The 27,708-nt window shown below is 45.7% G+C and overlaps 1 protein-coding gene across 1 annotated transcript in view; it reads right to left on the bottom strand.

The window, feature by feature from the left end:
- Positions 1-4,572: 4,572 nt before the first annotated feature.
- LOC126542630 (neural cell adhesion molecule 1-like) overlaps positions 4,573-27,708 on the bottom strand; it is a 165,698-nt gene continuing 142,562 nt past the window's right edge. The window contains exons 6-14 of the mRNA XM_055077214.2: positions 24,947-25,091; positions 23,079-23,372; positions 21,463-21,750; positions 16,255-16,566; positions 15,464-15,607; positions 11,450-11,477; positions 10,565-10,781; positions 8,867-8,946; positions 4,573-6,070 (exon numbers count right to left, since the gene is read on the bottom strand). Coding sequence (XP_054933189.1) covers positions 10,601-10,781; positions 11,450-11,477; positions 15,464-15,607; positions 16,255-16,566; positions 21,463-21,750; positions 23,079-23,372; positions 24,947-25,091 — 1,392 coding nt within the window. The 3' untranslated portion in view covers positions 4,573-6,070; positions 8,867-8,946; positions 10,565-10,600. The remainder of the gene's footprint in view (positions 6,071-8,866; positions 8,947-10,564; positions 10,782-11,449; positions 11,478-15,463; positions 15,608-16,254; positions 16,567-21,462; positions 21,751-23,078; positions 23,373-24,946; positions 25,092-27,708) is intronic.

Genomic DNA, 27,708 nt, shown 5'->3' with positions numbered 1-27,708 from the left:
CAGTCTACAAAAGTAGAACTGTATATATAGTTCTACTTTTGTAGACTGCAGTGTATAAAATGTCTACAGACAAATGTCATCTATAGACATTCTATAGACTTCAGTCTACAAAAGTAGAACTGTAAGCCTATACACTTGTCCATAGACATTCTGCAGACAACTGTCTACAAACATGAATTTTAATTAATCCATAGACACTCCATAGACTCGGACTTTTTATAGACTAGTCCATAAAAAGTGTATGGCCATAAGTCTATAGACAGTCTATAGACTCAGACTTTTTATAGACTAGTCCATAAAAGTGTATGGCCATAAGTCTATAGACCGTCTATAGACAGTCTATAGACTCAGACTTCTTGTAGACTAGTCTATAAAAAGTGTATGGCCATAAGTCTATAGACAGTCTATAGACAATCTATAGACTCAGACTTTTTATAGACTAGTCTATAAAAAGTATGGCCATAAGTCTATAGACTGTCTATAGACAGTGTATAGACAGTCTATAGACTCAGACTTTTTATAGACTAGTCTATAAAAAAGTATGGCCATAAGTCTATAGACTGTCTATAGACAGTGTATAGACAGTCTATAGACTCAGACTTTTTATAGACTAGTCTATAAAAAGTGTATGGCCATAAGTCTATAGACTGTCTATAGACTAGTCTAAAGAAATGTCTATAGACGGTCTATAGACTTCATAGACAAATGTCTATAGACTGTCAATGGACTTTCTATAAAAATTTTTGTAAGGGTAGTGGAGGACTCCAGAAATTTCGACCGCCTGGGGATCTTTAACGTGCACCTAAATCTAAGTACACGGGTGTTTTCGAATTTCGCCTCCATCGAAATGCGGCTGCCATGACCGGGATTCGATCCCGCGACCTCGTGCTCAGCAGCCCAACACCATAGCCACTGAGCAACCACGGCGGGTATCTTCCGTTGTCTTCGCATTGATTTATAAGTATGCATCTTTTACAACTCGCCCGTCTTTCTACTTCATTGAAAAATAAATACTGAGTTTTTATCGTTACTTTGCTTCGAAAAATTTTCATGCGAACGGAAACCGTTATAAACCATTACGAATCATTTTTTTTCGTTCCGGAGCAGAACCGCGACGGAACGTTTTTCCCTAGAACGAAACTAAAACCAAAACTGAAAACATTTTGTTCCGACACTATGGTTATGGGTGACTATATGACTGGAGTTACGTGTTTTGTCTTCGCTGCACTGTGCGTCTATTTGTCACATTGATGTCGGGGTCATGTTGCCCTTATACACGGGGTGTTTTTTTATCTTTTTTACTTGTTTTTAGCTGTACGAAATTGTAAACGATTTCCTGTAACAGATAGACCAGTTCAAACCCTTGAACTATATTGCTCAATGAGGCAGCCATTAGTTCCACGAAAAATCAAAATTTCAATTGAACAGTTAACATGATTACACCGATTCGCGTTTTATACAGTCAGCACTCATGCCACATATTTCAAGTTACGAATTGTAGCCGGTGAGTTATCGAGGCGTATCCACTTAGATTGTATCCACTTAGTGAGTGTGCGAAGTACATCGACCTGGAACGGATTCTGTAGATGGCACCGCCAAACATGCAGTAAAAATGCACTTTTGTTCCACTTACCTTTTCTTTAAAACACTGTTTTATGCACTGAAGCACAAAAATAAGTGGAACGTGAATGCCTTTCACCGGACACTTTAGATATTATATTTCGAAACTGGTGTAGTCCTGAAAATTCGTTGTAAGTCGATATGCCTTGTAAACTCGCTCGGCACACTTCGCAGATTGAAATAAGTGCCCTAAAGTAATTAACTAAAGAGAGAATTAGTGTAATTGTGGTAACTACAGTTAAGCATTTAGATTTCTTGTAGAATAAATGGCCGTGACTCATCAAGTAATTTAGCTCAATGCTTAGAATAGAGCTATCTGCCACAAGCAATGTATATATATTTAATTTTGCAGCAAAAAAAAAAAAAAAAAAAAGAACACCCCATACTATGTATACATGAAAAGACTTGTGCGGTCTCTTTAACTCCTGTGTAATGAACGACCTTGCTTATGCTGCTGGTGCCCGTATAGTCACTCTTTGAATGGTGGCGACGTGTTCGTGTATTCATAGTACTTGTAAATATATTCCTCTTCTTTTCCTTTTTTTAACAGCGAAGCTGTTCTAAGTAGACCCTTAGCCGTCCGTTGTCCAGTGTCACACAGAGGAGCAGGAGGCAGAGCGCGCGCCGGTGGAGGTCAGAGGTATAGGAGCAGCTGTTTCGCCGGCGCCGCTCTTTCGCCCCACGGATTCCGCTCAGCGCGAGCGGCACCGCCCGCGTCCATAAAATGCCGAGCTTCGAGACTGAAATGCGGAAGCAAAGCGCCATCGGAGGGAAGCCGCTACCGCCGAGGATCCAGAGCGGGAAGCGCAAGCCAAGCGCCGGTGGAGGCAAGCCAGCCCCCACTTTCAAGAGCAGGCAACCCAAGCAAAGCGCCAGCAGAAACAAGCTAACCCCCAACTTCGAGAGTAGGAGGCCGAGCAGAGACGTCGACGCAGACAGATTCCTCCCACGGAGGGTGACGATGGAAGGTTTCACTAGAGAAGTTCTCGACACAGCTGCAAGGTGTGGGATAGACTACGGTTTGATCATAACCTCACGCGACTGGAGAGTGTGCGCACTCCGGAGCCGAAACTCGAATCTAGCAAAACCACGACAACGAGACAAAAGACTTTCGTGAAAATCACAGTAAACACGAGTTCAAAGTTGCGAAAACCATCACCAGCTTCGCTATTTGGACAGCTTTCACTGCGTGGAACTGGCTTTACTTTATTTACTTCTTTATTTGCTTCATTTACTTCTTTATTCTCGCTCGAGGAATAAATTTGGGATTTTGGGGAAGCCGGCTTGAATGCAGCCTACGTTTACACTTTTCTGCACTTGAAATGAGAACGTACAAATAATTTTTATTTCACTGTTTGCCACAGTCATCTCTATGTGTGGGATTGATATTCAATGACACTCGTGAAATATTACCGGCCTACTTGTTAAACACTGAGGCGATTGTCCAAGTAACTGGCAGCCGGCTATTCAAAGATGGAGGCTTTGTTGCACATTCTTCTTCAATGCTAGCAATAACTTCTCGGGAATTATGGATGTCAGCAGAATACTGACAAAAACATGTTTTATTGACAACAGAAAGTACCACACAACATATTCAAGCTCTTGCTCAATGTCCTTTCTTTCCTGTTGCCACCTTTGTGGACTTCTGGCCCCGCTTATTACCTCTCAGTCGTTTTCTGAACCTAATATTTTCGCTCATACAATGGCACAACATTCTCCTACCACGTATCTACTAGTCGCTTGCGTGCTCTAGACTCTGCTGCAGTTATAAGGGCGAACAATTGTCTCCTTCTGCGATGCAGCATTGCTACACCGGCTATTAGTAGAAGTGGAGTTTTTGAGTACTTATTCTTTCCTGGTTGAATTGGCTGTCAAAGTGCGCGAGTGTTGTGAATGCCACGTAGTCTAGCTCCTCTCTCTATATAATGCGCTAAGCGGGATAGATGCAAAACGTCTCCAGTAACTAAAATTCGTAGATCATGACCACATGGGCCACCGGCAAAAAAGCAATTTGTTCCCAATCAGGCCTTTTTAAGTGAGCCGGCCTGAGCAACCGTCTGTAATTATGGCATGCATTTTCTCTCGAGCGAGCAGAGTTCCTGCTGTCTGGTTTCGTGATCTTTATTCATTTTGTTGGGTAGTAAAACGGACATTTGTCGGAGTGGTCCGATTGCCCACTTCGTATTTACTTCTCTTTTTGTTTTTTTCGTGATCGTTATATGATTGGGGTCAAGTATCTTTCGAACCAGTGTTTCTAAATCTTCTCGTACCCTCTCCTTTGTATCTCAATTTATTTTTTCATTTGAGCCACATGTGCGCTTTCGTCTTGTTCGAAAAAAGAAACGAAGTAAGACCAACATGCATCGTAGCAGGTACCATATTTCTTTAGCGTATTTTAATGCGGCGAAATGTGAAACTAATGAGATCTGTATTCAGAGAGGGTTGGAGGGGTGGGGGTCATTAAAGCAGGCGTGGTAGTTGAAATACATCTGGTGTTCTCCTACGCGGCATGTGTAGTAGACTATCTGTTATCTTGCTTTGGGTCAATGACATCAATTAATCAAGCAGTCAATGAATGCTCTCTCATTCGACTTCTATTGCATTGTGTCGAGAGCACTGCTATATACGTTTCCGGCGTCCTTGATGTGAAGTGCCTTGCTTTGTCGGCAATCAATTATTTCCTCATAAAAATGTGCAGGCATGCATTTGCATTCTCGTAATTGTTGTATTGGGCACAACGTGTCTGCTTGGATGCCCAAAAAATAATCTCATCTTTGGCTCAATACATTTGATACTCCGCAATAATATTTTTTTATTTATTTACATTTCTTTTGCAGAACGATCGTCGCCACAAATATATACAGTGGCACACCCACCTCTCTGTAGAAGACTCTGAAGCGCTTGATGCGATGGCACCTTGCTGCGTGCGATGAACAGCAGAAAGCGTAAAAATGAGAAAAGAACAGTCTTTATATACACTATATACATTCCGAACTTAGGAGCTGGAGCAACCTTCGTATGCAGTCCACAGCGGATAAATGCACCTTTGTTTTCGTCTGGACGCTGAGATTCATGCTTGAACGTGCCTCACGGCAATGAGTCCATAAACTCTAGTTCTTCATGCAGCGTAATATTGTAAATGAAGTAGTTTTAACCTTGTTTGAAGAAGCTCCGGTGTCTCTTTAAGTGGACAGGGCTGCTCACACAATACATGCACACGAACACACAATGCACAAACGAGTGGCACGAGGCGTCGCAAGAAAGGCAGTTCTCACAGGGCTCCAACCACACACAGGCACACGCGCGTAGTTGACGGCGGTTCCAGTACCGTGCATTTAGTTGACGTAGCTTTTTTTTTTCTTTTTTTTTTTTCGTCTCTGCAGGTTTCGTGACGTTCGTTGACACGTCGGGGAGGAGTTCCTTTCTTCCAAGCGGAAACGAAAGACAGTGCAGAAGACGCCTCAACAATGTGTAGATGATGAAGCTCGCCAAATTAATTGCCTTTGGAAACTCCAAATTGCAGCCTCCGCAATACGTGTTGATCTCGCAATAGCACACACGCGACTTAAAGCGAACGCGACGGCCAGGGCGAGCGAACGCATACTTCACGTGCACGCCTGCTGTTCGAAAATAATTTGTTACTAATATTTGCGTTCTCGCGGTTTTTGCGCACGCTCTCCATACACGCAAAACAGTGTCAGCATTGTGTATTCTTGACACTGAAAGAACGTAAAGTAGCTCTTGTCTTGTTTGGCTTCACACACTGCGGTAACTTGCTTAATCGCCTGCATCGAGTCCTAGTTTCACAAAGGCTCCCCGCCATGTTCCTTCTTAACCGCGGTTTTCCTCAACAGGCATGTTTCGGGTTCTAGCAGAATAGTGCCTAAACGGGAATCGTTGGTGATGGTCCGATATAACGTTGGGAAGTAGGGTAATATCCTTGACGTCTCCCCATCGCTGGAAACGTGACCACTTGTGCCCTTGTTTTTTTCCCCCTTTTCTGTCGAGAAAAACGAAACAGGAAATGCTTCCTCTTGCGTATCAAAAATTTTCTTCGACAACCGGTCTTGACTAGACCACTGTATTTTTTTTTTCGAAATCACTCGTGCATGATAACGTCCACCATAGCGTGGCGGCAACGGGCCGAATCCGTTGTCTCCTAAGTCGTACAGTGGTCACGTGTGTCGAGTTGAGCGCGCAAAGCGCTGGCTTCGATTCCCACGAGCATCATTCTCGAACAAAGAACGTCCATTGTTGCCGGACTCTCTTTTGGAGAAGGCACTTGAGGCGAACGGTCTGCGCAGTCAGAGATGCTCGGGCGTCGCAAGAGCGACACATTGCTGGAAGCGTAGGACCCTGTGCGTCTTGCTGACATTCCAGTAGCTCAGGATGCCCACTTCCGCATTTCTTTCTTTTTTTCTGGTCACATCATTCGAAAAAAAACTCGAACCTGGGGGTAAAAAGACATAGCGAAAAACATTAAGTCGCCAGCCCAATTTCTTACCTTCGTTACTCACTCTACATCCTGACGTATGTTGCTTGTTTCACCTTGCTCATATTGCCCTTAGGGGAAAACAAACTTTTCTATTGTATTGGGAGTATTGTATTGGGTTAAAATGCCTTCACACATACATGTGCATACAAAAATAACATTGTCTAAAACAGTCGTTCGATAACTTTAATTGCTTCAGATATAGGGCAACTAATATACCACCTTAACGTAAACGAAGCCCTCAAGTAGCGTGAATGTTTTGCCAAGGACAACACTGGAGTGGTATTCTGCAGTTTTCAATTCGTCTGTTATGTAATAACTATTGATTATGTACGATGCATGCTTACTTTCATAAATAGGTGAAATTAAACGCTCGACACTGAAAACCACAGTGAGGTTTCTTTCCTGTCTTTACACTTGAAATAACAATTTAACAGCACGCGAATGCACAGGGGCTCCAAGTGTATGCGCTGTTCAATTTCACAGGTTCTTACCACTTGTTGCCGCTCAATTATAACGAGAATTATTAGCTCCCGCTCCGTTCTTATTGGTTCTCGATACACTGGGTTTCGTTTGATTGACTGGAAAGGAAAGGCAACTGTACCTAGCGCCTGTTTTTTTGTCACTTTTGCACTAACGCAGGAGGACTGGCTTCAAAGAGAGTCCATAATGTGATTTATACAGAATACACCCACATATTCAGGTGCAGCTGCAGCGGAAGAAGTTTAGCACAGGTGATCGATGACAAGAGCAGATAAATTGAAGCACGCGACGCGGTTGTTCCCTATCACGCAGAGAACGAGAGTACCAGGCGCCCGCTCTTCAAACGGGAATCATCTGGCACTTGAGATACCGGTGTGCACGGAAACAAGAGCGCCGCGTACCGGAATTTTGCTTCTCGGGTCATCAACCACCTGTGCTAATCAGTTCTCCGCTGCAGCGTTACCTTTATTTGACGTTAGCCGTACTGAAGAGGGAGACGGACAGATTGAAGTGGAAATCTCTATATATCACTTCATAAACAAGAATGTTAACACGTAATATTACGGAAGAATACAACGTTCACTGGGTGAGCAGTGAATGCGGAAAGTTGCAGTGGTGCAGTGCATAACGGCACCCAGCAAACAGCTACACCATACGGTGCTCTACATCTTCCCAAACACCCCAAATCCCCGCAGCAGACGGCGACGAAGGCGTCGCTACAATTCTTTAAGGTCGACAAACCTACAACAACAAACATTAATTGGACAACAAAACCATCAAGATGTCCATTGTGATCGGGTGCTGTGTTCGTGTGCGGTGACTGCGACGGCATGCGGTTGCGTGCATGTGTTCGATGTCTCTCTCAGAATTTTTCTCTTCAGACTTATTTCTCTTGCTCCCCTGTCCCCTTCTATCAATGTAGGCGCTAAACCAGATTTTCTGTTCTTGTGTACTTCCCCGCCTTTCTCCTTTCCTTTCGTCTTTCTGCCAGAACTAGAGTTTCGATTTCGTTCTGTGACAGCTACATTTAAGAGCACTCTACAGTGACTTTGCACCGCAGGCACTATGGGCGAAATTCATCCCTCAAACAGACTCAGGCTCCTGAATAAAACAGAAGGTGGGAAGCGACAAGGGGAGCTCACCACCTGACATCCTCAAATTGGCAAGCGCAAGTTCAAGTGTTCAAAAATGCCTACCTTTCGCTGCCTTCCACATATCTTCTATTGAAACAGGCGCAATGACACAAATACATAGACGTTTTCCCAGTCAGTGTGCTACGTATCTGCAGTGCCCTGGCGAATTTGGCAAACCAACTCCCTATATCGCCCAGTTTTAGGCAGACAATTTCCGCATTTTCTAGTAGATGTGTATCGTACGCTATCATTAGGTTCAGTCATGTGCGGAAATAGTTCAGGCTGTATATGCGGTTCAAAGAAAAGAACAGTACTATCATCACTTGCTGCAAAGTGACTCAATTAAGTAAAAGTAAAAAAGTAAAAGAACTTTGCGAAGAAGAATTTATCGTTCATGGGCGAGACCAAAACTAAATCATAGTTGGCGCTCAACGCCATTTAAATGATGGTAGCGCTCTACAGCTTTCACTTTTACAGAGGTTTCTTGTAGTCCGCAAAAAACATTCACGCCTTCTTAATTGCAATTCCAAGAGACGCTGATTTGATGGACTTGTGAAAACGTACCGCAGTGACGCTACAAAGGAGGCTAAGGTGGCTCAATTGATAGCATCGATCGCGAGGCTAATAAATCCGCCTATTTCTACAATCCATCACCAGAATATAAGCCTGTCTTTTAGGCGTCATACCGGTTCATAAAACGCAACAATAAAACAGGATAATGTTTGGCTGACACACTGCTGTCTGGGAAGCCGCTTAGGCCGAAACGTAGGATGGCCACACTGCATAATGCGTGAAGCTATGATTTTTAGTTCTTGTTTTCTGGTCAATAATACTGCCTGGACGCCTTTCCGCTTTGCAGTAAGCTCAGCTGCTCAAAACACTGTAGGCACTCGACGATTACAGACAGCATGCTGCTTACATATTGTCACGTTCTTCGCCTGCTGCAAGGTGTGGCAATATGCATCTCGGCATTTCGCGCACGTACATTATGTAGATTCTGATCAAATTGCGCGCTTTATTGTTTCAAACATAAAAAATGGTAGATTATAATTTTTAAGAGTACCTGTACCTGTAACTGTCTACTATTTGTGATGATGCTCAAGCGGACTGGCCCTGTCACATAAAGATCTACACTTACCTGCTATTATATACACATATAGACTTGCTTCCCGCACAGTTCCCCTATGTAGTAGTATCCAGCTTGGACATCGATGATGGCTGCGAATGAGAACGTTTGTTTTGAAAATATACGCTTGTATTCACAGAAAGCTCTTAGACTAGAATTAGAGAAAGTTTGAGCCATTGCTGATTCTGGACATATTACTCGCGAAAGCACTCGACCTATGGCAAAGAAAGTTTACGAATGAAAGGCTTTGTGTGCATGGGGCCTCTGTTTACTAGACAGTGGCATGTCCTTTCATTGATCTAACGTGCACGATAAGCTAGTCTGGAGATAAGGTGAAAGAGGCGCTTGTTATTTCAATACATACATACACTACCAAAATAGCAAACGCCGCATGGATTACGCTTCTTGCCACCTAAAGCTTAATTTAATTGAGGGTATATGCTGAAGATAAATACTTATTCGGTGCGCTTTGTTTTTCGATCATGCTGTAGCCATATGCGGTAGGAAAGTACACTCAAAATATTTCAAAGGATAAAATGTGTATAATATGAATGTACAAGAATCGATTTTGTCAAATGAGCGACGTATTTGGCTGAAATAGTATTCTCCAAGCGCTTAGCGTTCATGTCAATCTCTGTTAGACCAGCAAAAAAAAAAAAAGAAATACATAGAGAGAGAAGGTATGCAGCACCAACTCCTAAATGCGGGAGATACCGAATTAAATACAAGATGACAGGCAGAAAGTGAAGAGATCGCTGAAAGCCAGATAGCGCATGAAGATGTACGAGTACTGATAGCTTTTTCAATCAGTTAAACAGGAGGCAAAACTTTGACTCCACAGGCGACTTTCAAGGACTTTGTATGTGTAAACTCGTTCTGGATTACCGATCTTCTCTTTCTTTACTGTTTCTTTCTGTTTTTTTTTTTTTTTTGTTAACGATGGATTGCTCTGGAATTGTTGCAGTAGAAAGTACCAAAGTTACTTTATTCTTACCTTGACCAAACCTTCTTTGTGGGTTAAGAAAGCAACAAGTTAAAATCGTTGTCTTACATTGAACAAAAATTTTCCCATAAAATTTTTGGCGAGAAGTTTGTACACAGCTGTCGTGGTGGAAGAAGCTCTATAGTCCTGTCACCGCTAGAAAGACGATTCAAGCAACACATTTTCTTCAAAAGGAGATGTCCTCTTGTTGCAAGTCAACTTCTGTATATAGTCGACGGAATACTTTGTATAGTCGCGGAAATTTGACGGTTTTCAGATATCATTTCCTGTCGGATTTTTTTTAGACATTCATTCTAGTCTTATTAAAATAGCAATGATCCATTCTTTGTGACTCCCCTATGTAACTCTGTGTATTCCTTTTTTTTTTGCTTCTTTGAGCAACCGCTCATTCTTGCTAAATGTGAAGTGTTAAAGTGAAAACAAAAATCTCCAAGCGCTGCATGTTGAGAAAAGGAGGACAGTAAACTAGTCGCCAATCTCGACATGACGTGACCATCACTGTAACGGCCTACAGTTAATGGAAGCAGTTCCCGCTCGGAGGTGGTCTACCGATACGTGTGGAGTGTTATTTCTGTTAAAATTGTCTTTCCAACGGCCGTAAACCTACTCCTCACATTGCGTATTGTTTCGAAACATTGTTTCATATGATGCTGCGGCCTCTCGGCGAAATAAATGTCATCGAGGCTAAGCGATGTCGCACGCAGTACCTCCTTTCCACTGCTCGTTTGGAGCACGTCTGGATATCAGAAGTCCACAATCTTCTGGCGGCAGAAGTACGGCGTGTGATTGTTGACGTTTGTTATGTAGTCGGCGTGGATCGGCGGCTTGACTGGTGACGCCTCCAGTGTTGTCGAATGGAGCTCGTTGCCTTCACCAGAGTGGAAGGTAGTCATGTCCACTGATCCACCGCAAGCGCGAGGAGATCTAGGAAGCAATAAACGTAATGGTATGACTTTTCACGCTCCTCAAATCAGGTTCCGCAGTTACCCATAAATCTTTAGCACACGGCTCATCACTCTACACCCTGTCTGCACAACAATAGTGAGGGGACAGGGCACACAGTTCCCACTTTCTAAAAGCTGGTCAGAGGCGTCAAACTGGTCAGTAGCTTGAGTATTTATCAGCTATCGAAGTTGTCAGAACTACTGGCGGTCGTGGATGCAATAAGCCGGATACTGTAAGTGCATAGATAAGTGAAAGAAACACAGCATTATAGATAAATATATAACACACGAATATTCAGGATATTCTGCTTATTACGTAATTCGCGTGAGCCAAAGAAGCGCAGTTGAACAAGCCATGCAATGCGTAGAGGAGGTAATCAGTGGTCTACAGCATAAAAAAAGCGTTCCAAAGTACGCGAAACTCAGTAGAGGACGGCACAGAATTTAATGGAGAGAAATGGTGGGGAAATAGTCAGAGAAAGGGTAGGTTCGGGCACATGCAAGACCGCGATAATTGTAGAGAAATGCTTGCGCGGCTCTGTCAACAGGAATAATCTCTGCTTATATCACTGCCGTCCTTCAAGCCTTTTATACGCTCACATGTCTCTCGGTAAAAGTGTGCGCAAGGAGACAGAAAAGGAAACTCACGTTATTCCGTTTTGCACCACTTTATCACCTGAAAGAAAAGATGGTGTTGGTTGTCCCATAGAACTAAAACACGTTGCTAGAAAGAACGAAGTGATGGAGGAGGAGGAGGAGGAGGAGGAGGAGGAGGAGAAAAAAAACTTTATTCTGGTCCTGTACAAGATGTTGCGACCTGCCTGGCTAGTCCCATCTTGGGACCGGGAGGTCAAGCCTCCTAGCCCTATCACGGGCGTACTGGTCAGCCAGGACTTGAGGGATATGTTCGTGGGATCTAATCATTCCTAAAAACCGATTCCGGGAAATGCGAGGGCCGAGCGACCCACTCTCCCAGAGCATATTGACACGTGTACTTATATTGATCGGGCGACCACGCACAGCGCGGGACGCGTCTGCATGTATCCGAAGTCTCTAGAAAGTTATCGATGCTTCTATCCGCTGTCTGTTGTCGCCGAGCCTTGTCTTATCAGATTTCATCGCGTGACTCAAATGTTGTAGAACTTTGTGGAAGGAATGCGGGTCCCAGCGATTAGTCTGGAACATTCGATGACTGCTGTATAAAAGCCGACGCACTTGACCCGCTGATCAGATTTTCGACGATCGCCGACAGTGTTCGCCGCTATCGTTGTGCTATAAGTGTAGCCTGTTTTTGTGGGCACAGGTTCGCCCAATAAAAGTTAGTTTTGTTCTTCACAGTATTGCTACTGTGTTCTTGAACGTCACCACCACGTGACATCTGGTGGAGGTGCTTTTCGTTCATGTACCGGACGCCCCCGACAAGCCGTGATCCAAGCCCGAACCGCAAAGAGAACACCAACGTAGTCCCGGAGCATCGAGCAAGCCGCCGTCTTCAACAGCTGCCCCCGGAGCACGGACTTCTACCTGAGAAGACCAAGAAGATTGTGGACAAGGCAACCCCAATGGCAGCCCCAGCGTCCCCCATCGTGCTGCAGCAGCCCAGGGAACCTCCGACGTTCCGCGGATCAACATTTGAGGACCCGGAAACCTGGCTCGAGACGTATGAGAGGGTCGCTAGGTTTAACAGTTGGGACAGCGACGACAAGCTGCGGCATGTCTATTTCGCACTGGAAGACGCCGCCAGGACCTGGTTCGAGAATCGAGAAGCCACTTTAACGACGTGGGACCTGTTCCGAAGCGGCTTCTTGCAAACGTTTACAAGCGTCGTGCGAAAAGAGCGAGCCCAAGCACTACTAGAAACCAGAGTGCAGCTGCCAAACGAGACGATTGCGATCTTCACGGAAGAGATGGCCCGTCTTTTCCGGCATGCCGACCCGGAAATGTCAGAAGAGAAAAAAGTCCGCTTCCTGATGCGGGGCGTCAAGCAAGAACTTTTCGCAGGACTTATTCGTAACCCGCCGAAGACCGTAGCTGAGTTTTCGGCAGAGGCATCGACGATCGAGAAAACTCTGGAGATGCGCACCCGGCAATATAACCGCCAGGGGCTCACGCCGCAGTACGCCATCCAAGGACTGGATTCCGGCGACCTTCAGGAGACCATCAGGGCAATTGTGCGCGAAGAACTGCGCAAGGTCCTGCCTTCGTCGCAGCCCCAAGTGGCCTCGATCGCCGACATCGTCAAAGAAGAGGTGCACCGATCGCTTGGAGTTCCCGAGCTGCAACCACAATTACGGCAGCCCCAGCCAGAAGCGATGACATACGCCGCCGTCGCACGCCGTCAAGGTCCCCCTCCGCGATCACGCCAGGGCCCTGCAACGACGCAATTCCGTCGTCCGCCGCCGCCGCCGCCAGCACGCCCACCCGTCGCCCAGCGTACCTACGCGAGGAAGACGGACATTTGGCGAGCCCCCGACCACCGCCCGCTCTGCTATCACTGCGGAGAAGCCGGCCATGTGTACCGCCGATGCCCATACCGCGACATGGGATTGCGAGGGTTCGCCGTCGACGCACCGCGCCCTCGGGAAGGTGAACGCCCTCGTGACATCGCCGACTACCTCGCCGCTACTCAGTGGAGCCCTCGACGACCGTCCCGTTCGCCGTCACCAGGCCGCTACCTGTCGCCACAGCGCCGACCATACACTGGCCCAGCCCGGGGTCGGTCCGTCAGCCCATATCCGGAAAACTAAAAGCAGCAACCGATGGAGGTGCAACCGATGAAGTTAGTTTTGTTCTTCACAGTATTGCTACTGTGTTCTTGAACGTCACCACCACGTGACAATATGTTGAAGCGTGCATATCTCCTTTTTGCATGATTTGTATATAATATTCATGTCTGCAATGTCATACCATACCTTTATTTCTGCAGCCGAATAATAAGACTGTGATTGTAATTGCCTAAGTGTAACTGATTGTACTCTGTTTAGCCTATAGTGAGGCGGTGAAAACTCCCGCCTTCCCATGTAGTAATGTTTTGTAATTTCATTGTATGTAATGAGCGCATCTCTCTGTAGGTTCTCAAATCCAGCAGAATCAAAACCATATGTAAAAGCGGCCCGGTCTGTAAGTTCACGGGCGACGCTGTTGGCCGATTCATTTGGATTGACAGGAATGTCATCAAATCAACCAAGGTGTGCCGTGAACCAATAAATGTTACGTGTAAAATTACCGTGCGCCAGATGGTAAAGTGTTAGTGCGCATAGCACAGCTTTACTTTACAAGTAGGAGCCTACTGGATAGTACAGATCCGAATAACTGAAATTTGATATCTAGAAATAAGCTATGGTGGCTGAAGTGCAGCACAAGAATGCGGCATGCCTATAGCTTCGTAGAGCAAGGATGAAACGCTCATAATGGTGATGTCAAGGATATCGTGAGGTGATGAGCCAGCATAAATGGATGAACTTGCTGTAGAAAAACTTAAACAAAAGAAATGTGACTAAGATACTGCAACCCTACATTTCGTTCATTTCTCAGTGGCTTTGCCAGAAAGCAAACCTTCTAACTCCCATTCCTTTTATCCGCACAGCCACTTTGCATGGCGTAGTTCACACAACTGTCCGTTTATGTGTTGTGAAAGGAATATAGCTAAAGATGGGACTGGCAAGTACTTTATGATCAGGTTCCTTTTATGAGGGATGCATTGAGTGTTGATATTTCCGCTGTTATTTTGAAAATTTGTTGACCTTTAAACGACCTCTGAGTCGAACTGATTCTGATACGCATCTTCCTTCATGACAGAGATTCCACTGGTAAAAAGAATATTAGAAATAACTAGCAATAGATTACACTGCACATATTCGCAGGGGCTTAAATTTTCCTTGTGGGTGGTTTAAAACGAATCACTTGGTGGTATAAAATCAACTGGAAGTCAGTGGTCTGTGTGTATGTCTGTGCTTTAATGAGTGTAACTTACCCGAATTGTGAAAAAGAAAACGGATAGGGCCAGCTATCAAGATTATAGGTAGGAAAAAACAACAAGGGCCAAGAAGACAATAAAAATTACCATTTGGTCTTTGCCCTTAGCCTAATCCGCCTTTTGTCCTGTTCCTTTCAAACATGTTGCCATATACCTTCTAGCTTGAATCCACTTTGTCACTTAGTCCACTTATTCCCTTGCGATACTTGACACCAAGTTTTTGTAATTTTCCTCTAAGTGGCACAGCTGCCCAGGAGCGGTCACGCCTGCAGTCTAATTCACAGTGACTAAACACACTAGGTAGCGCTTACACGAACGATCAGCAAGCTGACAGTTCGAAGAAACCGTCATAATCCTATCAGCAATCGGAGAGTCGATTCTACACGGCATCAAAGTGAAAACGTTCGCCACGTTGACAATAAGCCAGTACACCTTGGCCACTTTTTAGTTCGCACTTCACTAATTTTCTGGTAAATGGGAAAAAGCACACTCAGCATCGCACTCTAGGGGACTTCGTTTGACCTGCTCAAAGCTACTTGCCATTTCATGTATACAGACCTCCTGTATAACTGAGGGCAGCGGAGCATTGCGGCGAAGGTGATCTTCTAGGTATATTAACTAGAATTAAACCTAACAAAGCAACGTTTGAGATTATAGGCAGTAAAGCAAAAGGGCAGACGGCTTACCAGTGTTCGCTTTTAATCGCTGCTTTTTCGTACGACAGCGAGCCAGAGTTACGAACAACAAGAGGAAGAAAATCGCAGAGAACGTGACAGTGATAAGGATGACGGCGAGTGAGTTGCTTGGCTCGCAGCTGCTCCAGTCACCCCCTGCAAACCAGAAAATTAGCAAACTCAAACAAAGCAAGAGTTCAAAAGAAACAAAGTGGAGAAAGCTCTTCCCTGTGCCCACTCTTTGAAAACTGCCACTTCTTGACTCTCAACAGTAGTAGATGCTTCGTTGTGAGAGTAAGGCGACTACTGCACCATACTACTGGTGCGATCGAATGTGTGCCAATAAAAGCACCTACGCCTCCAAAATAATGGACGTCCTGCACAATCGCTTTCACCGCTGCTAACCAAAGCATATTTTTTGCAAGGACGCTGAGCTTTTGAGAAGACTTTATAGTTACCCTACGTGCAAAGAGGGTAGCCACGCAATGCAATCAGAACACGGTTTTGTCGTGGGTTTAAATTGTTCGAAGACGTTCTCGAAATATTCACTCTGATAGTACCAAATACTTGAGAACAGCTGTCGGTGGGCTCGCAGCAATCCGTTACGTGTGCGATTCTTTCAGCGGTTGCATTAACAGCTTGTATTTCGTTGATTAACATGGTCAACCTCTTGAAGAGAGTAGCGCTCATGAGGATTTAAAAAGAAATGGCGAAACGACAGATACGTGAAAGATTCGGCAAAGCATAACAATATAGTAAGCTCTTTGGTCCATAGATCCTCGCTCCCAATGCGCTTTACGTACCGTGATGCAATGTGCCGTCCCAGTATCGGTAGGGCGTCTCGGCGCGCAGAAGCACTGGCTGCGAGCGTCCCACCTCGTTGACGGCGTACAGCACGAGCACGTAGCTCAGACCTGCGGGCACATCCTGCACCCAGAAGGCGGGCCTCTCTGCGCTCAGGTTGGCCAGCAATCGGTGGCACGAGACGTCGTGCACTTCGAGGCTGTACAGCTGGTGCAATCCACCGCCGTCGCTCGCGTCTTCCAGGCATTCCGCCAGGAATGCGTCCTCCGTCTGGTTGCTCAGCGTGCAGTTGTAGGGAGCCTTGGGCGGACCTGAAGCGCACATACGGATCGACTTATTATGCACCGACCTCTTCATAATTTGTGACATCATCAGGCATGGTATCAAGCTATGTGCTTTGGCTATTATTGAAATGGCCACCAATTTAACCGTCTGTAAAGTCAGTAGATACCTTTCGCAACTTGCACTGGCTTCTGGAGCCAGTAGTGTAAACGCTCATTGGCGCGTATTTGGCCACAGAAGTCGACACGCTCCCGAGCCCACAGCTGTCAACTTACAATGCATTTTCTCACGTGTCCACATATGATCAGTGTGTCCAATCTAAACTGAACCCGCTCCGAAATTCGTGCCCGCACCAATGTATTTACCGACTCTGAACCCACACCGATATTTCTGGAACCTGCGTGAACCCAAATCGAAAATCAGCCGAAAAATATCTACATAGTTAGGCAAATAAGTGAGAAAGAGGTCGGTAAAAAGAAGTTGAACGTTCTTGTGCGAGGAGTGCGACAACGCGAAAGATTGAGAGACAAGCGTACGCTAGGTGCAGAAAAGCAGGAGAAATGCGTGCAGAAGCCAAAAATTGCGGCACACTTGTTTTGCACTTCTTGCACTTTCGACTTTTCGAGTCCGTGCTGATTGACACCTATCGGTGCGTCAGTAACGCGTAAGCAAGGCATCATCGTTCAATTGGTTTGCCCATATTTTTTTTTGTTCAGAGTGAACGAGGAACCGCAGAGCCTCAGTGTGTATAGACTGCGACGTGTCCTTCGTGCTCGTTGCAAAAGGTTCGTCTATTTGTTCATCTATTTGAATTACATCCGAAAAAAAATATGCAAGAGAAGAATTTGAAAGGACCGCAAGTCACAAAACTATCGAACGTCGGAAAAGGTCATGTGCTTTGTAATTTTCCTATTCTGAAACAAAAATCTCAGATCTTTTATTTCCTCTTAAATGTCAACGAATATGGCGGCGTCTTGTGGAACATGTTTTTTAATTTCGTAATATCGTAACAAAGGTTGCGGAGGCGTAACGCCTGGAAGAAACGTTTGGTGTCTTTGATGAGCAATCGCAGCTCCTCGTATGTTTTGCCATCTCTTCTTTTCTTTTCTCCACATTTGCTGATTGCTGTGGGAGACTGAGCCACGCCTGTCAGATACACACGTGCCGGCCTATTTTCCCTTTGCGCTTTGTTTTCATAGAAATGGCAGAAATCATTACTGTGACCCAGAAAGGCGAGGAACAAGCAATAGCACTTGGCGATCACGCCCTGTTGCGAAAACGACGCTAGAATAACAACGTGAGTTACGTGCGTCAGTGGAGGAAAGAATGACGAACACCAGACGCGTGCTGACATCGACTCCGGTAACGTTAAGGACATTCGAAAAGTAAATTCAATTAGCGACAGTAAACACGGTCTCAGGACACCAAACATCGCGATCGAGCGACTGAACACTGTAATGAATACGGACAATCGAAGAGCATCGAATAAATCAGCGCACATGGCAGCTGCTGAAAAAAGAATAGTAAAAAAAGCATGTACTGCGAGTAGGATAATTTATTTTAACCCGCCTTTTCTTTAGGTGCTGTTAAGTAGAAAAGCAGATGCACACGCATTCGTGCATCAAAACAGGAAATGCTTCAACCAGGAGACCGCCATAGGAGGAGGAGGAGGTAAAGAGAGAAGGAAGGGATGTTAACCAGAAATACGTGCGGTTGGCTACCCAACTCTGCAGGACGGGAAAGAAGGAATAGAAAGATAAGATAGAGAGAGGTAGGGGAGGGGGAGGAAAGCCGCAGTGAGCTCGAGCACGCACGCGGAGGGCCTGAAGGAGTGAAAGGCGATCACATGGGCCAGTCGCCCTCAAGAAAGACAAAAGTGCCTTCACAGCATTGTGGGCCGACGAGCGATGACGAAGGTCTTCAAGTAGCACCTGCACAGGCAACGGCCGATCGTCCAGCCGTCGCAATGCATAATTCTCGTGGGACGTAAATGAGGTTTTAATAAAATGTACTTTCACTTCTGCATAGTTTATTATTATTATTATTATTATTCCCTGCCGTCCTGTATAACAAAGAAAGTTGGAGAACAAGGAACGCCAACATCGACCGTGATAGCCCTCTTGTTTTTTTTTTTTTTTTTTTTTTTTTTTTTTTTTTTGCTGATGCAGTCGCTTCGTTCATGTCGTTCAATAACACTTCATAGACACACATAACACCGGTGGCTCAAATACCTTTGTTCACCTGATACCTTTTTGTTTTCTATGATCAAGCTTATATTTGACGACAACCTTTGATCCACAAGTCCCAGGGACAGCTACAGCCAGTTCCTCAAAGGGGCTACGAGAATATCACGCCACAGCGCTGGTGTCGTATTGCCTAATTCCACTAGCCCCTTTGTCGACCAAATGCTTTGTCTTGTACAGGGACGAAAGATTGAGCGAAAGGATGCATATGAAGTCAAGACGGTTAACCAGAGACAGTTTTGCTTGCACGTGCGGAAGAGAGTAAGAATATTTAAAAAGAAAGAGTGGGAAACCACATACGAAGCAAACCGTATAGGATCATACACACTTGGACTGGTTGGTGCATATTGTGCAAAACAGCGCGAAGACAAGATAGGCAAAAAATAGGCGTCGTCTGAAGCATCGCGGTCTTGACACGTTTCCGATTCCACAAACACAACCCGCAAACGCCCATCCTTTGAGATTTGTGGCGATTTATTTACTTATTTACTTACATACCTACAGCGCCCAATCTTGGGCATTAGGGTAGGGGGAAGCAATATACAAATGATGGAAATGCAGATGATTGATGTTACAAAAGGATACATCTAATACACAATACAACAAAATATTGATATTGAAAACACAGTACTTAACACAACATTACACCAAAGGTTATTATGAAATACAATATATATACACTTTAGTACATAATACGACGCAATGATATTATTATAATAATTATAATTATAATTATAATAAAGTAATGAAAAAAAAGAACAGCGAGTAAGGCAAAAGGCCGCGGACAGGAAAGGTTAATGTCCTATTCTGTCCGAAGCGAAACACATTTCAGAACTAAAGATATAAATGTTTCGACAACAAGGTTTCGAACACAGATGGCGTTGCTGTAACAATTTCGAGCGGCAGTTTATTCCAATCATGTACCGTTTTTGGAAAGAAGGAATGCTTATATAGGTTGATACGGCATTTGTACTCTTGTACCTTTAGCGGATGATCTGTTCTAGGTGATATGTAGCTTGGGTTCTTTATGTATGTGTCCCTGCACAAACCAGTCTTGCCTGTGTAAATATTGAAGAAAAGTTTAAGTCGCAAATATTTCCGTCGGTTTTCGAGAAGTGGCCATCCCAAGTTAACACGTATTTGTGATGAGCTCTGAGTGAAATCATAATTGGCAGTAATGAACCGGGCGGCGCGTTCTTGTATTCGTTCCAGTTGGTTAATGGTTGTGTTTGTCTCTGGGTCCCAGGCAACCAAATGGAGCCATTGCTGGGGTGTGGGTTTCGACACCACCCATAGGAAAGGCCTTAACGCCTTGTCGGTGTCCTTGCTCCTGTGTCCCGTATTGGCCTCCAGCCGCCCAACCACCGGTGCTTTTTGCAATAAACCACGTACATTATCCATTATCTAGCGGTAGAATATAGCAGATGCAGCGATAAAGAAAGGCAGATTCAAAACTCTAGTTGACTTCTACGTAAAGCGAAGCATTCTTGGTGGTAGTGGTTCATGAACCATGTGTGTGCATAGGAAGTGTGGTTTTCGAGTTATAAATTTTAGTGCTAAAGAGAAGCATGATATAGAAGTAATTTTGTTTGCAGTAACTTATAGGCAGGCTAGATATTATACCAACATATCTACGTGCAGCATATCATATACTTACATGTGTGCTATATGATTTCTTTAAGCTTTCAATAGGCATCCATAATGTCGTGTTGCACTCATGGTGTTTCTGATGCGCTGGTTTCTTCTAGTGCAAGTGCAAATCAAAACACGCCAAGCATCTCAGCGCACTGGCTTGCCTGTGAGAAAGGGCACTCTATGCCGCTTGTCGATTCCTATACGTCCGTTGCTCAGTGGTTTCGATATCGGGCTTATGTCGCTAGAGATCCTGTGTTCGAATTCTGCCGTCGGAGAATTTTGTTATTGCTTATTTATTTATTTATAACGTCGTACTTTGTTGAAAATGTTAAGTTTACAAAGTCACAAAGCCGTTTGAAGCCAAACGAACAAAGATCAGGTAAACCCATGTAATATGCATCATTTCCATGGTGACTGAATTCCCTACGTGCACCTCCCATAGACACTAGCGCCGCAGTTTCCTCTAGTAATTATTGTATGAAGTTGCTCAATGCTTGAAACCGTAAACTCGTAAACTTCCTAGCAGCACCGTTCCCATATGGCGTCACCATCCCGTTAAGCGCGTTCGACATTAGAGGTGAGATACCCACAAAAAAATGACAGTCATTTAAATATCCTTACGTGATTTGAATGCAAAAGCATTAAGACTTAAGTTACAGCCTTAAGTTGGAACTAAGCCTTAATTCACTTTGCTCGCATTTGTACCAGTCTTAATTCCCTGTATTCTACCGTAGTCCTTCTTAATCCATTTTATTCCACCTTAATCAAAATTTGGGGGTGAGCCAGGTCCAACGCCGTGGCTGTTCAGCGTGGGATTTCGCAGGGCGAGCCGCAGCAGGTCCGGCACCTGGGAACGTGACGTCATCACTTCGTCAGGTGGGTTTTTCGCACCTACGTATGATAAAACCGGACGCCGGATTCACCTCTTTATGGGGTATATAACGCTTTCTCATTAAAGGTGCCTCGAACTCGGCAAGACAGCTTCGCTTTAAAAGATGGTTTAAGGTCTGCAGCTGGAGAGAGAGTGTAGCAGAGAAATTTACTGACCAATCTGGACGATCTGGAAGCGGCAAGGCTCCTTCTGCCGGCCAATCTTGTTGGTGGCCCAGCACAGGAGTATGCCGTAGTCGGATCTGTCACGCGGCACGTAGGACGCCACGCTGTGGCTGCCCTCGGACACGAAGCTTTGAAGCTCGTGGTTGCGCAGGCTGCCATTGAAGGCCCACTGGAAGCTGACGGCCGATGGGTGTGCGTCCACCTCGCACGACACCTGCAGCATCTCGTGCGCCGCCGCCGGGTACACTACCCGTTGCCGAATGGAGCACACCGGAGAGTCTGTGAGAAGAGGGAGCGAGAAAAAAAATTAAGCAAACAAATCAGGTAAGCGTTAATCATAACCGTAACGAAATGCGTCAGAGTATGTGAACCCTGGTGTGTAATCGTACGCGTGTCTTTCTGCGCCTACCTGAGACTGATTTTCTGGAGTTTGAGTACTGGTGAGCTAGGCGAGGTCTGTTTGTTACCGACATATCAGACACGCCATAGGCTGGGGCTAGTTCACGTAAATGCTCACTTTTCTTCGTGAGTCTGAGTAAGTTAACAATATATTTATTGAGCACGTCCGAGTAAGTTCTGTTAATTTTGACAGCCCATGCTCATCAAGGCGCATAGGCTGGCTGAGCAAACGTGGTCAGTTAGGTTGATTCATTTATTCAAATGGTTAAACGTTGAAAAGCAACAACGGAGCTTACGCCGTAGGTAAGAGCTGCGGCACCATAACGCCAAAGCCGCTGAAACAGCTTGTCGAGTGGCACGGCATGTGAAAAGCGACTTGTGAGAGAGCACAATTACCGCCACATTTATTTTCTCACTCAGCCATTTATATCATGGAGATACATAGCGGGCAGGAAGACATCGTGGCTTAAAGAATGCAGGCTCCGCTACAGTGACACGTTGCACTTTGTGTTATAAGACTACAATGAGGCGCCGAGTTTATACCCCTGTTTTGGTTAACGTGAAGCCTTAAAGTATACTTAAATATTATATCAAGCTTCACAAATGTGTATGTGTAATCATGCAGCATGCAGCGGCCGTTATCCTGCTAGACTGAAATCACTGGGCAGTGGAAAGGAACGTATGAGATACATCATCCGTTTGCCTTTCAGTACCTTTAGAGAGGGAGATAGAGAAGTCAAGGAGAGGAAAGGTCAACCAGACGAGCGTACGGTTTACTACAGTACACTGTGGTTAAGACAAAGGGTAAATAGAAAGAGGAAAAGAGAAAGACAGTGAGCACTGAGTGCACGTGGGAGGATGCACAGGAGCATGATAGGCAGTTTCTCAAACCGGTGCACTTCAAGTACTGCACGAATCACTTTTTGTACCAGTGACGGATGTGGCCACGGTCCGAGTATCTTTGACTAAAAGAACGGTCTCAAGTCCAGAAGGTTTAAATTTGTCCGGGGAGAGAGGCGTTAGACGTTGTAGCAAGCACAGATAGACAAGAGGTGCGTTCAGACCATACAACACCTTTACGCTTTTTCAGTGAAAAGGCAGGGCCCGCACCATAGGTCGCACACTATAAATGAATATAAGCGAAGGAAATCTGATCTCCAATGTGACATTGATACACGAAGAACATAGGAGAGATAGAAGTCACTTACACTGCACCCTTAGATGGAGCTCGTTGCTGACCGACTCGCCTTCGCTGTTGGCGGCGACGCAAGTGTAGCGCCCGGCGTTCAGGCGTTGGATAGCCTGGAAGACGAGCGACTGGTTGCTCGTAATCACCTTGGCCGCCGGGTTCGAGTGGACCTCGTGGCTGTCTTCGAAGCGCCACACGACTTCGCTCACGCGCGGATTTGCGTCGATGCTGCACTCCAAATACACGTCTTGCCCCTCGAAGATCTCCTCGAGCCGCAGTCTCTTTCCCAGCTGAAGAGTTACAATAGGTTTGTCTGCGCCGTGCCGGAGAAAAAGGGTAATTAGTTACGTACATAACTCAATACCCCTGCGTGGCTACTCAAGATGCGACGTACCGACTCCCTGCTGTGTACTTGGTGCAATTAGGCAGGAGACAGAAGACATCGAACACTTTCTGTGGTCGTGTCCGAGCTACCGAAGTGAAAGGGACGCGGTACTTGAGAACTTAGAAAGAGGAGGCATCCCACATGCGTGTCTTCAACACCTGGCATTTCCGGAAAGATCTGCTATAGCCCTTCCGCGCCTATAGGTTCGCGCCTTCTGTTCACATTTCGAAGAGACACTGAACTGTTCCACAGATGGTGAACACCCCAGTGGCAATGAAAGAGACCCTCAGGCGGGGCAACTGCCAGCCTCCATCGCCAGGCTAAATCAGCCTGTAGCTACAACACACCAGCGCCACCAGCACTCACGAATTAAAATGCGACAGTGGCGCAGTCGCAACAGCCGCACCAGTTGGGTGTGTAGCGAACCACACACCCGCTCGCTAGTGACCGGAAGCACTAATCCTGCTCTCAAAAACGCTGTCACCCTCGTAGTATACCACGATGCAACACCTTGATTCCACGAGCACCTGCGTATACCCGCGGCAACACACTGCGGCTATCGCGTTTCATTCCGTGAACACTACATGCGTACAAACTTAGACATCGGAAAATGAGAACACACAAACATTAAAGGCAGGACAAGCGCGCCCTCTCATTCTAGACCGTTTCTTTTCTGAGCTCTTCTTAAGTTTAAACTATAGCTGAATCATCCCCACAGCGTATATTACTCAAGCGATTACACACGGAAAAAAAAAATTTTCTTTCACGCACAAAATATGAAGCATAAATTCGGCAACAAAACAAGCTTCCGTTCACAACGGAAAACGTCGACTGCTTTGGTGGCATCGCTTAGACACTAACACTCGGGTATTCAAAGCTCTCAAAAGCGGGGCGTAGAGATATACGGGGACAACACCGGAGCTTATAGTGTTCGCGTCATCTCCGGTAGACCTGTGCTAGATCGTAAGCTTGTTATTCACTTCTCTTGAGTTCCCCACTGAAAGTTGCATAAACGATGGGTAGTTAAAAGTATTGCATGGTGCGTGCCCTTTGCGGCGGGAATCTTGTGGCTAGAGGCTTCCTGAAAACGGTATCGCTCTGAGAAGGCACCATATTTTCACTGTTTGGTTTTCTAGTGGAGCAGTTGTTGAGAAAGCACTGCATGACTTTTCAATTGGATGATGATGACTTTTGGCAATGGCATGAGATGAAAAACAGAATTAAAAAAATGAAATTATGGGGTTTTACGTTCCAAAACCATTTTCTGATTATGAGTCACGCCTTAGTGGAGGACTCCGGAAATTTGGATCACCTGGGGTTCTTTAACGTGCACATAAATCTAAGTACACAGGTGTTTTCGCAATTTGCCCCCATCGAAATGCGGCCGCCGTGGACGGGCCGTGACCTCGTGCTCAGCAGCCTAACACCACAGCAACTGAGCAACCACGGCGGGTAAAAAAAAAAAACATAATCGGGGATGTGCTTAGTAGAACTACACTTACAGTGCACGTCAAGGCTGTACGAGGCTTCGAGGAAACTTCCTGCAATGCCGGGGTTTTCGGCCACACATCGGAGTCGTTTTCCGTTGTCCTCTCTTCTGGGTGTGTACGTGGCCACCGAGAAAACGCGATTTCCGATGGGCATCACCTACGTATTACACAATAACAAATTAGGGTTAGAACTTTGTGTGCAGCACTTATGTGTGTATGAACACATTGGAGCATTCTCATATCTAATTTCGGCGTAAATTCTTGTTTTAAGAAGAGATTTTGTTTGATATTTTTGATACTTGCACCATTTATGGCCCTAAAGTAAAGAAAGTTCATTAAACAAATGCGCTCTACACGAGTGAATTTTGAGTGTAGTAAGTGAATTTTTCATTTGACAAAAAAGAAATGTCATACGATTTATCGAATCTCATATTGTGAATGGGCCGACTAGGCCAGTGCTGGGGAGACACCACCTGAGGAAGTCGATATGGATCCGCGTTCGTAGACCTCTGTCGGTGTGCGAGCATACCATTTCAAGCAATCGCAAATAAACAGAAAACTTGCAGACCACTAATCATATATAGCTGCAATGCTAAATGTGAGGCTTTACTCGGTTAAGTAGTACGATCATTCAGCTCCTTGCCTCGAATTATTGGATATACACTGAGTCAGGTCAACACAGCCCGAGTTCAGTCAAACAGAGTGGCTGAGTGAACGAAGTGAGTGTGGAGGTGTAAGACCACACGAGGTTCGTAAGTGATCGATACCCTGTAACTGTCGAGTAGAAGTGGGCCTTGGCTCTTGCCAGCCCCTAATTCTTAGCAGATGACATGTCCCTCATCGACGCTATGTTTGTAAGTAAATGTAGCTCAGGTTGTCTTCTGTTAGGTGGTTTTTGTGCCCCAGTTTTTGTAGGTCCTTACACCAAGTTAGTTGCAATTTCTCAAGTCTTCAAATTTCTCTGCGGCAAAAACTGGGGTACACCAGTCAATTCTAGGTTGTAGCTGTACATGGTACTATTCCTCGGACTCCTACGTTACAGTCTACCAGTTTTGTCAAATACATGCAAGATGAACACTCGCGCTTTGGAGAGCATACAAAGTCAAACCCTACGCACGCGTTTCGGGCTGCCTCGGCGCACGTCAACAGCAGCAACAATTGCCATCCATATGATCCAGACACACGTAGCTGTCGACTCTCTCAGAGCGCACATTCGCCATCGGTCAAGAACCCTCGACCATCACTTGACCTCCCTACCAGCCGAGAGACCTCAGACGACCTTTTCAAGAATAATAGCGCTCATCAAGAAGTGCATACCGATATCTTATGCACCGGCGGCCAAGCCATCTTCACCGTGGAGGCTTTTGTATCGACTGTGGTTGGGCGTTGCTTTTACCAAAGCCTATGCGTTCCGCATAAGGATGGCCAACACCACAACCTATGACCACTGCGGCCATGAATAATCGATTGGCCATATCTTGCGTGACTGCCCGCACTACATTCCACAGAGCGAATCCCTTCGCCATGAACTCAATCAGGTGGACGGTCGACCACTATCGGAAGAAGGAATTCTACACCATCGACTGGACCTAACGTCACAGAAGAAGGCCGTGCAAGCGCTACGGCGCTTCTTGCTATCTACCGGCCTTTGTTTGTGTCTCTAACTGGAACGCCCTTCGTGTGTGTGTCTCTGTGTGTGCATTTTTTCAATCCTTTCCTCTCTGGCCTCTTTATAACCCCTATATCCCGACCGCACTGTAGGGTAGCAAAGCGGAGACTAATATCTGGCTAACCTTCCTGCCTTTCCTCTTCATATCTCTCTATCTTCATCTCCCCTGTGGTGACTGCGAGAACCTGAAGTGAATTTTGCTATTCCCGGAATCACAAAAGCCACTCAGCCATCGCCGGCTCTGAAGCATCTCCCGCTCCCATTACTGCACCAGACATATCATGACTGCATTCCTATATAAACCGACGGTTCGATCTCACCCACGAGCTCAACTGCCGCATTCGTCGTTCCAGCTAAGGAGCTAAGCAGGTTATAGTTAAATTCAAGTTATCAAACCTGGTTACATCTACGTCGGCAGAACTTCCAGCTCTCCATGCCGTTATGACGTACGTCACCGAAGAGCCGACAGAGAAATGGGTCGTATTTGGTGACTCTAAGGCAGCTCTTCACAGAATCAAGTCTGCATCACATCACAGAACTTACGAATAGACGATATCCGACAGCAGGGAAGTACAACATCATGCTCTGGAAACAGGGCACAACATAATCTTTCAGTTAATTCCTGCTCACTGTGGCATCGTCGGCAACGACTTTGCTGACAGGGCTGCCCGGTCTGCCCACGAAGACGCTCAGACGCGTCCAATACCTTTGGTGACGTCGGACGCTGCCAGAGACCTTCGCCTGCTTGCATGCAAACAGTCACAAGATTTCTGGAGTTCAAGTGCCTTCAATTGCCGATCACATAAGTTGGACCCCATGCTACAGCTACAACTGCCCTCTAGTCTTTCCCACGGCGAAACAACCTTGCTGTGCCGCTTGTGGCTGGAAGTGGCATTCACGAATGCGATGCCCATACGATTGTATGGGAATTGCCGACGGCCCAATGTGCGACTCCTGTAGGTGCGAGGCGACCATCGAGCACCTATGGTGTACCTGCCCTCGCTGTGACGTACAACGTTCCCCTCTGCGGAGAACTTTAAACCGATTGGACTCGAGACCGTTCTCCGAGTCAAAGATACTCGGTTGGTGGCCACAGCCGTCAATG

Source organism: Dermacentor andersoni, chromosome 2, assembly GCF_023375885.2.
Source record: "Dermacentor andersoni chromosome 2, qqDerAnde1_hic_scaffold, whole genome shotgun sequence".
Classification (NCBI taxonomy): domain Eukaryota; kingdom Metazoa; phylum Arthropoda; class Arachnida; order Ixodida; family Ixodidae; genus Dermacentor; species Dermacentor andersoni.
This window is presented reverse-complemented; position numbering and strand designations above follow the sequence as displayed.